The sequence below is a fragment of the Mya arenaria genome, chromosome 12, assembly GCF_026914265.1.
Source record: "Mya arenaria isolate MELC-2E11 chromosome 12, ASM2691426v1".
Classification (NCBI taxonomy): Eukaryota; Metazoa; Mollusca; class Bivalvia; order Myida; family Myidae; genus Mya; species Mya arenaria.
The window spans coordinates 2,177,320-2,193,485 of NC_069133.1; the positions used below are offsets into that span (position 1 = coordinate 2,177,320).

General features: G+C 33.5%; 1 protein-coding gene across 1 annotated transcript in view; it reads right to left on the minus strand.

Annotated features, from left to right (window-relative positions):
* LOC128211638 (multiple epidermal growth factor-like domains protein 6) overlaps nucleotides 1-16,166 on the minus strand; it is a 67,627-nt gene that overhangs the window by 13,091 nt on the left and 38,370 nt on the right. Inside the window, exons 20-24 of the mRNA XM_052916632.1 lie at nucleotides 13,973-14,104; nucleotides 11,129-11,260; nucleotides 8,173-8,304; nucleotides 5,218-5,349; nucleotides 1,657-1,782 (exon numbers count right to left, since the gene is read on the minus strand). Of these exons, the coding sequence (XP_052772592.1) occupies nucleotides 1,657-1,782; nucleotides 5,218-5,349; nucleotides 8,173-8,304; nucleotides 11,129-11,260; nucleotides 13,973-14,104 (654 nt within the window). The remainder of the gene's footprint in view (nucleotides 1-1,656; nucleotides 1,783-5,217; nucleotides 5,350-8,172; nucleotides 8,305-11,128; nucleotides 11,261-13,972; nucleotides 14,105-16,166) is intronic.

Genomic DNA, 16,166 nt, shown 5'->3' on the forward strand with positions numbered 1-16,166 from the left:
TGTAGCCTTGTTTGTTAATAAAATGATCAAAAGATGTCAAAAAGTCAACATAACTATTAAAGAATTGATAAATATCGGGGTGACCGTTGTGGACCGGTCAGCGATACAATAGGAATGCATTGGGGGTTAAACTGCCATAGGAATTAACTGGGGGTTAAACTTGTTTTTGAAAGCTCCCATAGCAATGAAACTATTCTGATTGAACAAATGACGTTCATTTTGTATGAACTGCTTTTTTATTTAATAATATATTATTGCATATTAACAAGTTTACATAGCACATTCGAATGCAAATATTTCAGCACATATGTATAAATATACAAAAGGGTTGGGCCACAAGTTATTACAACGTTAGAAATCGGCCCTCCCCGTTTTGTCAGACTTATATCAACAAAAGAAATGACATAACAGTTTATAAATTGTCACTATGATTCAAACTGCCACGTTTAGAAAATTCTGGTGTAAACAAATTTTGTATTAAAATGAGCTTAGTTTAACTTTGATACGACGTAAATATATATATGCAAGACAAAAAGGAAAAAGGAAAGGAAATTACGGTCGCCATTACCCCCTTTTTAGTTTACACTGGAATGAAAGCTATAACGTAGAGTTTAGTATTCTTTATGTATTTTTGAACTTGTATAAAAATGAACTCATTCTGTTCATCGGTTAGGTTGTCTAAGCCAAACAATAGTTTGTCGACATTAAGCGCATGGAAGGAACGTGTTTCCCTAAACATTACTATACGTTCTGTAAGATATTTTTTTGCACTGGAACAGGAAGTGTTCGGCATCTTTAATATCAGCTCCACCGTGATCGCCATGAAGGAGTTTGCTTTAAGTGATTATATTGGAGGTCAGCGTCAAGATTGCTACAGGGGCGGACGCCCGAAAACGCACCAAGCATGCTCGTAGCTTTTACTAGAAGAAATCACACGATTTCTGTGTCACAATGTGCTATTTTACATTGTGTGTAGCATAGGTGAAACGAAGCAATAAACTGGCAATTCCAAAAAAAATCTATTTAAGGCGTAATTTCCTTCAAAAGCTTTTTTGGCAGCAAACCATTAATAAAGCATAACAGTCAACTATGAAAGTAAAAACACAATAACCACTCCTGCAATGGACAAATCATACTCTCATCTAAAAGGGCGCGCACTTGCGCCGCCAATTATTCAAAGCTGATTTGTACTACCCGCTTCATGTGAACTTCCAATACGACATAGGCATACTATTGCCGTAAGAATGTCACGTGATTGTCTTTCAATAATTAACCACATTCGGAACTCCTGGCCCTTTTTATTGAAAACAACCTCGTATGTATGCCGGTACATCAGTAGAAGTAGATTGTAAAATTTTGAAACATATCATTAATAGAAAGTAGTGTTTTAACTTGTATTTGAAGATATGTTTAAATTGATTGCCAGTAAGATTTGTTATTTCAAACATAATTAAGATTCGCAAGAGTAAAGTTATTAAGTGTAACTGCTAAATTGAAATTACTACGCGATCTACTTGCAGCGTAGATAAAGTGTACCGATTTCTGACATTGTAAACCGTACATACACATCCGAACTGAATTGTTTTCGATAAAAATGGCCGAGGAGTTCCGAATGTAATTAACTAAAAACGGACATAGATAAAAGTAACTACGAACCTTGCAAGCACTGACCACAGTCGTCCACATAATAATCATCTTTACACGTACATTCGCTATCAACACATTCTGAGTTCGGCACGGTGCAATCAGAATCATCGGTACACGATTCGCATAGGTCTTTGCCTATAAAAGTAAAATGATAAGGCATCAAACACACTATCGAATTAAAAGCAGGTTTTACAAGAAAGAAAGAAAGAAAGAAAGAAAGAAAGAAGAAAGAAAGAAAGAAAGAAAGAAAGAAAGAAGAAAGAAAGAAAGAAAGAAAAGAAAAGAATAGAAAAGAAAAAAAAGAAATGGTATCAGTATCTGTTGTTTGCATACTAAGTGTATTTTCCGGCCGTTAGGTCGTCTAAAATCACCCTGACTTCTTGAGAAATTCACAGAAATCAAAGGAATAAAATTAAGATTTTAATTGTTCATTTAATACCAACTTTATAAAGCGCACTACAATCAATTTAACCCTCATTTGACGATTTACAAGGTATGCACTTTCTGCATTCACAACAAAAGTACTTAAGATTTTGACCTCAAATTATCGCCAAAATGTTTTTAATGATGTACTCTATAAATAACTACAAAAAACTGCAAATGTCATTTTTGCACCTTTGTACCCCTTTTTACAGGCATTGACACATATAATGATAAAATTACTGTTTTTATGCATTACCGGGAAAACTGATTTTTGTCCAAAAACATTAGCGAGACAACTTTTAAGGATAACCACAACGCGTAAAACGCTAAGAATAGTATATACATTGTTTTCGGACTTGATTGTATTTGGTTTAATACGGTCCTGCAAAGCCGACATACCGGGTGTGCAGAGGCAACCTTCTGCAATGAATATATTGGCAAGTAAATGTTGGATAAAAACAAAGATTGAAGATCAGGGACTATACAAAGCCTCTAAGTGAATAGTTTGAACTCAGTGAAAAAATCTCAAATAGTTTACAAAGGTTATTTAAAATCCCCCCTACGTTTCATCAAATTTATTAATATGCAACTGTTTCTTAGACCATTTCCTTCCTTATTTGAATAGTTTTGGTGGATGTACATTGTTAGGTTTCTTTCAAATAAGAACATAAAAAAGCTTATTTCCATTAGTTGAATTTTTCCAATAAGACGCTTTGTAAATACGGCCCAACGTACCAATCTTAGTAACAATTAGCAAGAAGTGGAAAACATGATTTTCTTCTTAACTGGATGTAATGAAAACTATCATTTTCACGACCAAAGTATGGAAATAAGCAAGATCTTGGTCTCAATAATTAATTGATACATATCTTTTATGGGTTATTTTGGAGTATAAATTGGTATTCTCTTGATATCGTTAAGACTAATCAAGTGCTTTATTAAGCGCCCTACAATCAATTTAACCCTCATTTCACGATTTACAAGGTATATGCACTTTCTGCATTCATGTTTTTTCTTAAGTAAATAATTATTTAAGTGGAAATAGTTTTTGTAAATAACAAATTATATCAGTCAAAAAACAAAAAGCGACTGTACGTTTGTAAAAGTTGGTAGACCATGTCAATTAAAACCTACAAAATATTCAAATAACTGTAAAATTACATACCTAATATAAATCAGGTTTTACCATGTTTAAATTGTGGAAAATGGACATATGCGAAATATGAAGTTTGTGTTGGATGTTCGGTTAATGAAGTATGATTGAAATAATGGTGGATATTTGTACATTAAAGAATGTAAAATAACCAACAATGGAGATAGATTTTGGAGAATTCAAACATGATTCGTGTTTTTTTATGTGTTTGTAACAATTGATTTCATCATGTGATAAACGTTACTAACGGCATTCATAGATTTCATTGTTGCGTGATTGGTTGCTTGACATTATCACAAGATGTTATCAATGTATTATTAAAGAGTCAAATATCCACTCACTGGTGTAATAATCCATGTGACCTAATGGATTAGCCGTAAGTTTTCTCAAATAATATTTTACCGACGTGGTTTAGCACCCCACTATTACATTTATTATGTTTGTAAACATGTATATTAAATTGTATTTTTTCCCTGCAATTTCGTAATCATAGTGTAAATTAATGATAAAATTACTCTTTTTTATGCATTACCGGGAAAACTGATTTTTGTTCCTAAAACATTATCGACTGTACTTTTAAGGGTAACCACAACGAGTCAAACGCTAAAAATAGTATATACATTGTTTTCGGACTTGATTGTTTTGGGTGTAATACGGTCCCGCATTGTTTTCTTTCCTTGCGTTGAGACCTACTCAAGAAAGCGATAATTTCTGGTCGTACTAAGGTGCTGAAGAATTAGAGATATGGGAATACTGCTGACCAATCGCTGACCTTAAAGATAAAGAAGGAAACGAAATAAAAATCCACTTGATCAAGCCGACATACCGGGTGCGCAAATTCCTTCGATTAATACAAAACCAACAATGCAGGCGCAGGTGTCAGGGTGAGTGCTGGTGTCGCAGAAAGCGTTTGGATCTTCACATTCGACGGTAGTATTGCATTCTGACCCCACGGGAATCTCTGAAGCAAGACATTTTTTATGTTGGAGCTGTACAACAAAATCAGCTTCATGCTGCCTGTTTAAAGTAAGGGCAATTCCAGGAATACTTTATATCCGAAGATTTTCCCTTCTTACCCATCACTTTCGCACCATACATTCTCATATATCATTTGCCGCGTAGAAATAACTTACTCGAGATACATATACATATTAATTCAACATTCGGAACTCCTTGGCAATTTTCCGTCGAAAACAAACTTAGATGGATACAGGTACGTCACTTGAAGTATTAAAATTTGAAATAATCGTATTGATTAATAGTAGTGATTTAACGTGTTTTTGAATTACTGAGTTTAAATTGATGGCCAATGTAGTGATTAATTGCATAAACAATTAAGATTCCCAACAGTTAACTCACCAATTTTAAATTCTAAATTAAAAATACTACGCGATCTACTTGCAAACTAGTTAAACTATATACATTTCTGACATTGTAAACCGTCCATATACATCCGAGGTTGCTTTCTATGGAAAATGGCCTAGGAGTTCTGAATGATAAGAGGGTGCCATGTTTTAATATCATGCTTATGTCTGACTTTACTATTTTTTTACGTTTGTTTATTATGTCTTCGTTGAACTCATGTTAATTTCAAAATGGAGTGCGTTATGTTCAAATATGCAATACCATTAAAAACTACGGTAGATACTTTGAAATTGTGATATTTAAAAAACATAAAATAATTTTCATATTTTGTTTTAAGATTTTCCATACAGGTAAACAAAATTTAACAGTCACAATTTGAAAGGTAATTTTACAGTCTAACAATGAATGCTTTAGAGTTCACACGAAATGTACTTAAGAATAATTCCAGGAATACGTTAAACCCTACTTGTAAAGGAGAGTAAGATGTTAGACACAATCATATCCCCAATTCACTTGGTTTAGTTAGGGATGATTCATTACACTACAATCTGAACATGCATAGCTGTTGTGACTGTTAAATATTGCAGCAGAAATAGCAACGAATTTACGATTGCCATTTGGAAACTCACGTAAGATACACTCCCCAAACTTGTTCGCGTCATAGCCTTCGGCACACGTGCACGTGTTGTTAATGCATTGAACACTCGGCTCACTTCCCCTGCATTCGTTGACATTGTTACAACTGTCACCGAGGCAACCTTCTGCAATGAATATATTGGCAAGTAAATGTTGGATAAAAACAAAGTTTGAAGATCAGGGACTATACAAAGCCTCTAAGTGAATAGTTTGAACTCAGTGAAAAAATCTCAAATTGTTTACAAAGGTTATTTAAAATCCCCCCTACGTTTCATCAAATTTATTAATATGCAACTGTTTCTTAGACCATTTCCTTCCTTATTTGAATAGTTTTGGTGGATGTACATTGTTAGGTTTCTTTCAAATAAGAACATAAAAAAGCTTATTTCCATTAGTTGAATTTTTCCAATTAGACGCTTTGTAAATACGGCCCAACGTACCAATCTTAGTAACAATTAGCAAGAAGTGGAAAACATGATTTTCTTCTTAACTGGATGTAATGAAAACTATCCTTTTCACGACCAAAGTATGGAAATAAGCAAGAACTTGGTCTCAATAATTAATTGATACATATCTTTTATGGGTTATTTTGGAGTATAAATTGGTATTCTCTTGATGTGCTTTATTAAGCGCCCTACAATCAATTTAACCCTCATTTCACGATTTATAAGGTATATGCACTTTCTGCATTCATGTTTTTTCTTAAGTAAATAATTATTTAAGTGGAAATAGTTTTTGTAAATAACAAATCATATCAGTCAAAAAACAAAAAGCGACTGTACGTTTGTAAAAGTTGGTAGACCATGTCAATTAAAACCTACAAAATATTCAAACAACTGTAAAATTACATACCTAATATAAATCAGGTTTTACCATGTTTAAATTGTGGAAAATGGACATATGTGAAATATGAAGTTTGTGTTGGATGTTCGGTTAATGAAGTATGATTGAAATAATGGTGGATATTTGTACATTAAAGAATGTAAAATAACCAACAATGGATATAGATTTTGGAGAATTCAAACATGATTCGTGTTTTTTTATGTGTTTGTAACAATTGATTAAATCATGTGATAAACGTTACTAACGGCATTCATAGATTTCATTGTTGCGTGATTGGTTGCTTGACATTATCACAAGATGTTATCAGGGTATTATTAAAGAGTCAAATATCCACTCACTGGTGTAATAATCCATGTGGCCTAATGGATTAGCCGTAAGTTTTCTAAAATAATATTTTACCGACGTGGTTTAGCACCCCACTTATACATTTATTATGTTTGTAAACATGTATATTAAATTGTATTTTTTCTCTGCAATTTCGTAATCATAGTGTAAATTAATGATAAAATTACTCTTTTTTTATGCATTACCGAGAAAACTGATTTTTGTTCCTAAAACATTATCGACTGTACTTTTAAGGGTAACCACAACGAGTCAAACGCTAAAAAAAGTATATACATTGTTTTCGGACTTGATTGTTTTGGGTGTAATACGGTCCCGCATTGTTTTCTTTCCTTGCGTTGCGACCTACTCAAGAAAGCGATAATTTCTGGTCGTACTAAGGTGCTGAAGAATTAGAGATATGGGAATACTGCTGACCAATCGCTGACCATAAAGATAAAGAAGGAAACGAAATAAAAATCCACTTGATCAAGCCGACATACCGGGTGCGCAAACTTCCTTCGATTAATACAAAACCAACAATGCAGGCGCAGGTGTCAGGGTGAGTGCTGGTGTCGCAGAAAGCGTTTGGATCCTCACATTCGACGGTAGTATTGCATTCTGACCCCACGGGAATCTCTGAAGCAAGACATTTTTTATGTTGGAGCTGTACAACGGAATCAGCTTCATGCTGCCTGTTTAAAGTAAGGGCAATTCCAGGAATACTTTATAACCGAAGATTTTCCCTTCTTACCCATCACTTTCGCACCATTCATTCTCATATATCATTTGCCGCGTAGAAATAACTTACTCGAGATACATATACATATTAATTCAGCATTCGGAACTCCTTGGCCATTTTCCATCGAAAACAAACTCAGATGGATACAGGTACGTCACTTGAAGTATTAAAATTTGAAATAATCGCATTGATTAATAGTAGTGATTTAACGTGTTTTTGAATAACTGAGTTTAAATTGATGGCCAATGAAGTGATTAATTGCATAAACAATTAAGATTTCCAACAGTTAAGTCACCAATTTTAAATTCTAAATAAAAAAAATACTACGCGATCTACTTGCAGACTAGTTAAACTATATACATTTCTGACATTGTAAACCGTCCATATACATCCGAGGTTGCTTTCTATGGAAAATGGCCGAGGAGTTCTGAATGATAATTTAACTTTCTCTTCACTGCCATCATTTCCGCAGATATTACCAAAACTTTTCATGTATGTACGATACGCTCCCCAACATCATTCCCTTGATAGTCATTTTGTTTCTAAAAGAGGGTGCCATGTTTTAATATCATGCTTATCTCTGACTTTACTATTTCTTTACGTTTGTTTATTATGTCTTCGTTGAACTCATGTTAATTTCAAAATGGAGTGCGTTATGTTCAAATATGCAATACCATTAAAAACTACGGTAGATACTTTGAAATTGTGATATTTAAAAAACATAAAATAATTTTCATATTTTGTTTTAAGATTTTCCATACAGGTAAACAAACTTTAACAGTCACAATTTGAAAGGTAATTTTACAGTCTAACAATGAATGCTTTAGAGTTCACACGAAATGTACTTAAGAATAATTCCAGGAATACGTTAAACCCTACTTGTAAAGGAGAGTAAGATGTTAAACACAATCATATCCCCAATTCACTTGGTTTAGTTAGGGATGATTCATTACACTATAATTTGAACATGCATAGCTGTTGTGACTGTTAAATATTGCAGCAGAAATAGCCACGAATTTACGATTGCCATTTGGAAACTCACGTAAGATACATTCCCCAAACTCGTTTCCGTCATAGCCTTCGGCACAAGTGCACGTGTTGTTCATGCATTGAACACTCGGCTCACTTCCCCTGCATTCGTTGACATTGTTACAACTGTCACCGAGGCAACCTTCTGCAATGAATATATTGGCAAGTAAATGTTGGATAAAAACAAAGTTTGAAGATCAGGGACTATACAAAGCCTCTAAGTGAATAGTTTGAACTCAGTGAAAAAATCTCAAATTGTTTACAAAGGTTATTTAAAATCCCCCCTACGTTTCATCAAATTTATTAATATGCAACTGTTTCTTAGACCATTTCCTTCCTTATTTGAATAGTTTTGGTGGATGTACATTGTTAGGTTTCTTTCAAATAAGAACATAAAAAAGCTTATTTCCATTAGTTGAATTTTTCCAATAAGACGCTTTGTAAATACTGCCCAACGTACCAATCTTAGTAACAATTAGCAAGAAGTGGAAAACATGATTTTCTTCTTAACTGGATGTAATGAAAACTATCCTTTTCACGACCAAAGTATGGAAATAAGCAAGAACTTGGTCTCAATAATTAATTGATACATATCTTTTATGGGTTATTTTGGAGTATAAATTGGTATTCTCTTGATGTGCTTTATTAAGCGCCCTACAATCAATTTAACCCTCATTTCACGATTTATAAGGTATATGCACTTTCTGCATTCATTTTTTATCTTAAGTAAATAATTATTTAAGTGGAAATAGTTTTTGTAAATAACAAATTATATCAGTCAAAAAACAAAACGCGACTGTACGTTTGTAAAAGTTGGTAGACCATGTCAATTAAAACCTACAAAATATTCAAACAACTGTAAAATTACATACCTAATATAAATCAGGTTTTACCATGTTTAAATTGTGGAAAATGGACATATGTGAAATATGAAGTTTGTGTTGGATGTTCGGTTAATGAAGTATGATTGAAATAATGGTGGATATTTGTACATTAAAGAATGTAAAATAACCAACAATGGATATAGATTTTGGAGAATTCAAACATGATTCGTGTTTTTTTTATGTGTTTGTAACAATTGATTAAATCATGTGATAAACGTTACTAACGGCATTCATAGATTTCATTGTTGCGTGATTGGTTGCTTGACATTATCACAAGATGTTATCAGGGTATTATTAAAGAGTCAAATATCCACTCACTGGTGTAATAATCCATGTGGCCTAATGGATTAGCCGTAAGTTTTCTAAAATAATATTTTACCGACGTGGTTTAGCACCCCACTTATACATTTATTATGTTTGTAAACATGTATATTAAATTGTATTTTTTCTCTGCAATTTCGTAATCATAGTGTAAATTAATGATAAAATTACTCTTTTTTTATGCATTACCGAGAAAACTGATTTTTGTTCCTAAAACATTATCGACTGTACTTTTAAGGGTAACCACAACGAGTCAAACGCTAAAAAAAGTATATACATTGTTTTCGGACTTGATTGTTTTGGGTGTAATACGGTCCCGCATTGTTTTCTTTCCTTGCGTTGCGACCTACTCAAGAAAGCGATAATTTCTGGTCGTACTAAGGTGCTGAAGAATTAGAGATATGGGAATACTGCTGACCAATCGCTGTCCATAAAGATAAAGAAGGAAACGAAATAAAAATCCACTTGATCAAGCCGACATACCGGGTGCGCAAATTCCTTCGATTAATACAAAACCAACAATGCAGGCGCAGGTGTCAGGGTGAGTGCTGGTGTCGCAGAAAGCGTTTGGATCCTCACATTCGACGGTAGTATTGCATTCTGACCCCACGGGAATCTCTGAAGCAAGACATTTTTTATGTTGGAGCTGTACAACGGAATCAGCTTCATGCTGCCTGTTTAAAGTAAGGGCAATTCCAGGAATACTTTATAACCGAAGATTTTCCCTTCTTACCCATCACTTTCGCACCATTCATTCTCATATATCATTTGCCGCGTAGAAATAACTTACTCGAGATACATATACATATTAATTCAGCATTCGGAACTCCTTGGCCATTTTCCATCGAAAACAAACTCAGATGGATACAGGTACGTCACTTGAAGTATTAAAATTTGAAATAATCGCATTGATTAATAGTAGTGATTTAACGTGAATTTTGAATAACTGAGTTTAAATTGATGGCCAATGAAGTGATTAATTGCATGAACAATTAAGATTTCCAACAGTTAAGTCACCAATTTTAAATTCTAAATAAAAAAAATACTACGCGATCTACTTGCAGACTAGTTAAACTATATACATTTCTGACATTGTAAACCGTCCATATACATCCGAGGTTGCTTTCTATGGAAAATGGCCGAGGAGTTCTGAATGATAATTTAACTTTCTCTTCACTGCCATCACTTCCGCAGATATTACCAAAACTTTTCATGTATGTACGATACGCTCCCCAACATCATTCCCTTGATAGTCATTTTGTTTCTAAAAGAGGGTGCCATGTTTTAATATCATGCTTATCTCTGACTTTACTATTTCTTTACGTTTGTTTATTATGTCTTCGTTGAACTCATGTTAATTTCAAAATGGAGTGCGTTATGTTCAAATATGCAATACCATTAAAAACTACGGTAGATACTTTGAAATTGTGATATTTAAAAAACATAAAATAATTTTCATATTTTGTTTTAAGATTTTCCATACAGGTAAACAAACTTTAACAGTCACAATTTGAAAGGTAATTTTACAGTCTAACAATGAATGCTTTAGAGTTCACACGAAATGTACTTAAGAATAATTCCAGGAATACGTTAAACCCTACTTGTAAAGGAGAGTAAGATGTTAGACACAATCATATCCCCAATTCACTTGGTTTAGTTAGGGATGATTCATTACACTACAATCTGAACATGCATAGCTGTTGTGACTGTTAAATATTGCAGCAGAAATAGCCACGAATTTACGATTGCCATTTGGAAACTCACGTAAGATACACTCCCCAAACTTGTTCGTGTCATAGCCTTCGGCACACGTGCACGTGTTGTTAATGCATTGAACACTCGGCTCACTTCCCCTGCATTCGTTGACATTGTTACAACTGTCACCGAGGCAACCTTCTGCAATGAATATATTGGCAAGTAAATGTTGGATAAAAACAAAGTTTGAAGATCAGGGACTATACAAAGCCTCTAAGTGAATAGTTTGAACTCAGTGAAAAAATCTCAAATTGTTTACAAAGGTTATTTAAAATCCCCCCTACGTTTCATCAAATTTATTAATATGCAACTGTTTCTTAGACCATTTCCTTCCTTATTTGAATAGTTTTGGTGGATGTACATTGTTAGGTTTCTTTCAAATAAGAACATAAAAAAGCTTATTTCCATTAGTTGAATTTTTCCAATAAGACGCTTTGTAAATACGGCCCAACGTACCAATCTTAGTAACAATTAGCAAGAAGTGGAAAACATGATTTTCTTCTTAACTGGATGTAATGAAAACTATCCTTTTCACGACCAAAGTATGGAAATAAGCAAGAACTTGGTCTCAATAATTAATTGATACATATCTTTTATGGGTTATTTTGGAGTATAAATTGGTATTCTCTTGATGTGCTTTATTAAGCGCCCGACAATCAATTTAACCCTCATTTCACGATTTATAAGGTATATGCACTTTCTGCATTCATGTTTTTTCTTAAGTAAATAATTATTTAAGTGGAAATAGTTTTTGTAAATAACAAATTATATCAGTCAAAAAACAAAAAGCGACTGTACGTTTGTAAAAGTTGGTAGACCATGTCAATTAAAACCTACAAAATATTCAAACAACTGTAAAATTACATACCTAATATAAATCAGGTTTTACCATGTTTAAATTGTGGAAAATGGACATATGCGAAATATGAAGTTTGTGTTGGATGTTCGGTTAATGAAGTATGATTGAAATAATGGTGGATATTTGTACATTAAAGAATGTACAATAACCAACAATGGATATAGATTTTGGAGAATTCAAACATGATTCGTGTTTTTTTTATGTGTTTGTAACAATTGATTTCATCATGTGATAAACGTTACTAACGGCATTCATAGATTTCATTGTTGCGTGATTGGTTGCTTGACATTATCACAAGATGTTATCAATGTATTATTAAAGAGTCAAATATCCACTCACTGGTGTAATAATCCATGTGGCCTAATGGATTAGCCGTAAGTTTTCTCAAATAATATTTTACCGACGTGGTTTAGCACCCCACTATTACATTTATTATGTTTGTAAACATGTATATTAAATTGTATTTTTTCCCTGCAATTTCGTAATCATAGTGTAAATTAATGATAAAATTACTCTTTTTTATGCATTACCGGGAAAACTGATTTTTGTTCCTAAAACATTATCGACTGTACTTTTAAGGGTAACCACAACGAGTCAAACGCTAAAAATAGTATATACATTGTTTTCGGACTTGATTGTTTTGGGTGTAATACGGTCCCGCATTGTTTTCTTTCCTTGCGTTGCGACCTACTCAACAAAGCGATAATTTCTGGTCGTACTAAGGTGCTGAAGAATTAGAGATATGGGAATACTGCTGACCAATCGCTGACCTTAAAGATAAAGAAGGAAACGAAATAAAAATCCACTTGATCAAGCCGACATACCGGGTGCGCAAATTCCTTCGATTAATACAAAACCAACAATGCAGGCGCAGGTGTCAGGGTGAGTGCTGGTGTCGCAGAAAGCGTTTGGATCTTCACATTCGACGGTAGTATTGCATTCTGACCCCACGGGAATCTCTGAAGCAAGACATTTTTTATGTTGGAGCTGTACAACGGAATCAGCTTCATGCTGCCTGTTTAAAGTAAGGGCAATTCCAGGAATACTTTATATCCGAAGATTTTCCCTTCGTACCCATCACTTTCGCACCATACATTCTCATATATCATTTGCCACGTAGAAATAACTTACTCGAGATACATATACATATTAATTCAACATTCGGAACTCCTTGGCAATTTTCCGTCGAAAACAAACTTAGATGGATACAGGTACGTCACTTGAAGTATTAAAATTTGAAATAATCGTATTGATTAATAGTAGTGATTTAACGTGTTTTTGAATTACTGAGTTTAAATTGATGGCCAATGTAGTGATTAATTGCATAAACAATTAAGATTCCCAACAGTTAACTCACCAATTTTAAATTCTAAATTAAAAATACTACGCGATCTACTTGCAAACTAGTTAAACTATATACATTTCTGACATTGTAAACCGTCCATATACATCCGAGGTTGCTTTCTATGGAAAATGGCCTAGGAGTTCTGAATGATAAGAGGGTGCCATGTTTTAATATCATGCTTATGTCTGACTTTACTATTTCTTTACGTTTGTTTATTATGTCTTCGTTGAACTCATGTTAATTTCAAAATGGAGTGCGTTATGTTCAAATATGCAATACCATTAAAAACTACGGTAGATACTTTGAAATTGTGATATTTAAAAAAAACATAAAATAATTTTCATATTTTGTTTTAAGATTTTCCATACAGGTAAACAAAATTTAACAGTCACAATTTGAAAGGTAATTTTACAGTCTAACAATGAATGCTTTAGAGTTCACACGAAATGTACTTAAGAATAATTCCAGGAATACGTTAAACCCTACTTGTAAAGGAGAGTAAGATGTTAGACACAATCATATCCCCAATTCACTTGGTTTAGTTAGGGATGATTCATTACACTACAATCTGAACATGCATAGCTGTTGTGACTGTTAAATATTGCAGCAGAAATAGCAACGAATTTACGATTGCCATTTGGAAACTCACGTAAGATACACTCCCCAAACTTGTTCGCGTCATAGCCTTCGGCACACGTGCACGTGTTGTTAATGCATTGAACACTCGGCTCACTTCCCCTGCATTCGTTGACATTGTTACAACTGTCACCGAGGCAACCTTCTGCAATGAATATATTGGCAAGTAAATGTTGGATAAAAACAAAGTTTGAAGATCAGGGACTATACAAAGCCTCTAAGTGAATAGTTTGAACTCAGTGAAAAAATCTCAAATTGTTTGCAAAGGTTATTTAAAATCTCCCCTACGTTTCATCAAATTTATTAATATGCAACTGTTTCTTAGACCATTTCCTTCCTTATTTGAATAGTTTTGGTGGATGTACATTGTTAGGTTTCTTTCAAATAAGAACATAAAAAAGCTTATTTCCATTAGTTGAATTTTTCCAATAAGACGCTTTGTAAATACGGCCCAACGTACCAATCTTAGTAACAATTAGCAAGAAGTGGAAAACATGATTTTCTTCTTAACTGGATGTAATGAAAACTATCCTTTTCACGACCAAAGTATGGAAATAAGCAAGAACTTGGTCTCAATAATTAATTGATACATATCTTTTATGGGTTATTTTGGAGTATAAATTGGTATTCTCTTGATGTGCTTTATTAAGCGCCCTACAATCAATTTAACCCTCATTTCACGATTTATAAGGTATATGCACTTTCTGCATTCATGTTTTTTCTTAAGTAAATAATTATTTAAGTGGAAATAGTTTTTGTAAATAACAAATTATATCAGTCAAAAAACAAAAAGCGACTGTACGTTTGTAAAAGTTGGTAGACCATGTCAATTAAAACCTACAAAATATTCAAACAACTGTAAAATTACATACCTAATATAAATCAGGTTTTACCATGTTTAAATTGTGGAAAATGGACATATGCGAAATATGAAGTTTGTGTTGGATGTTCGGTTAATGAAGTATGATTGAAATAATGGTGGATATTTGTACATTAAAGAATGTAAAATAACCAACAATGGATACAGATTTTGGAGAATTCAAACATGATTCGTGTTTTTTTATGTGTTTGTAACAATTGATTTCATCATGTGATAAACGTTACTAACGGCATTCATAGATTTCATTGTTGCGTGATTGGTTGCTTGACATTATCAAAAGATGTTATCAATGTATTATTAAAGAGTCAAATATCCACTCACTGGTGTAATAATCCATGTGGCCTAATGGATTAGCCGTAAGTTTTCTCAAATAATATTTTACCGACGTGGTTTAGCACCCCACTATTACATTTATTATGTTTGTAAACATGTATATTAAATTGTATTTTTTCCCTGCAATTTCGTAATCATAGTGTAAATTAATGATAAAATTACTCTTTTTTATGCATTACCGGGAAAACTGATTTTTGTTCCTAAAACATTATCGACTGTACTTTTAAGGGTAACCACAACGAGTCAAACGCTAAAAATAGTATATACATTGTTTTCGGACTTGATTGTTTTGGGTGTAATACGGTCCCGCATTGTTTTCTTTCCTTGCGTTGCGACCTACTCAACAAAGCGATAATTTCTGGTCGTACTAAGGTGCTGAAGAATTAGAGATATGGGAATACTGCTGACCAATCGCTGACCTTAAAGATAAAGAAGGAAACGAAATAAAAATCCACTTGATCAAGCCGACATACCGGGTGCGCAAATTCCTTCGATTAATACAAAACCAACAATGCAGGCGCAGGTGTCAGGGTGAGTGCTGGTGTCGCAGAAAGCGTTTGGATCCTCACATTCGACGGTAGTATTGCATTCTGACCCCACGGGAATCTCTGAAGCAAGACATTTTTTATGTTGGAGCTGTACAACGGAATCAGCTTCATGCTGCCTGTTTAAAGTAAGGGCAATTCCAGGAATACTTTATATCCGAAGATTTTCCCTTCTTACCCATCACTTTCGCACCATACATTCTCATATATCATTTGCCGCGTAGAAATAACTTACTCGAGATACATATACATATTAATTCAACATTCGGAACTCCTTGGCAATTTTCCGTCGAAAACAAACTCAGATGGACACAGGTACGTCACTTGAAGTATTAAAATTTGAAATAATCGTATTGATTAATAGTAGTGATTTAACGTGTTTTTGAATTACTGAGTTTAAATTGATGGCCAATGTAGTGATTAATTGCATAAACAATTAAGATTCCCAA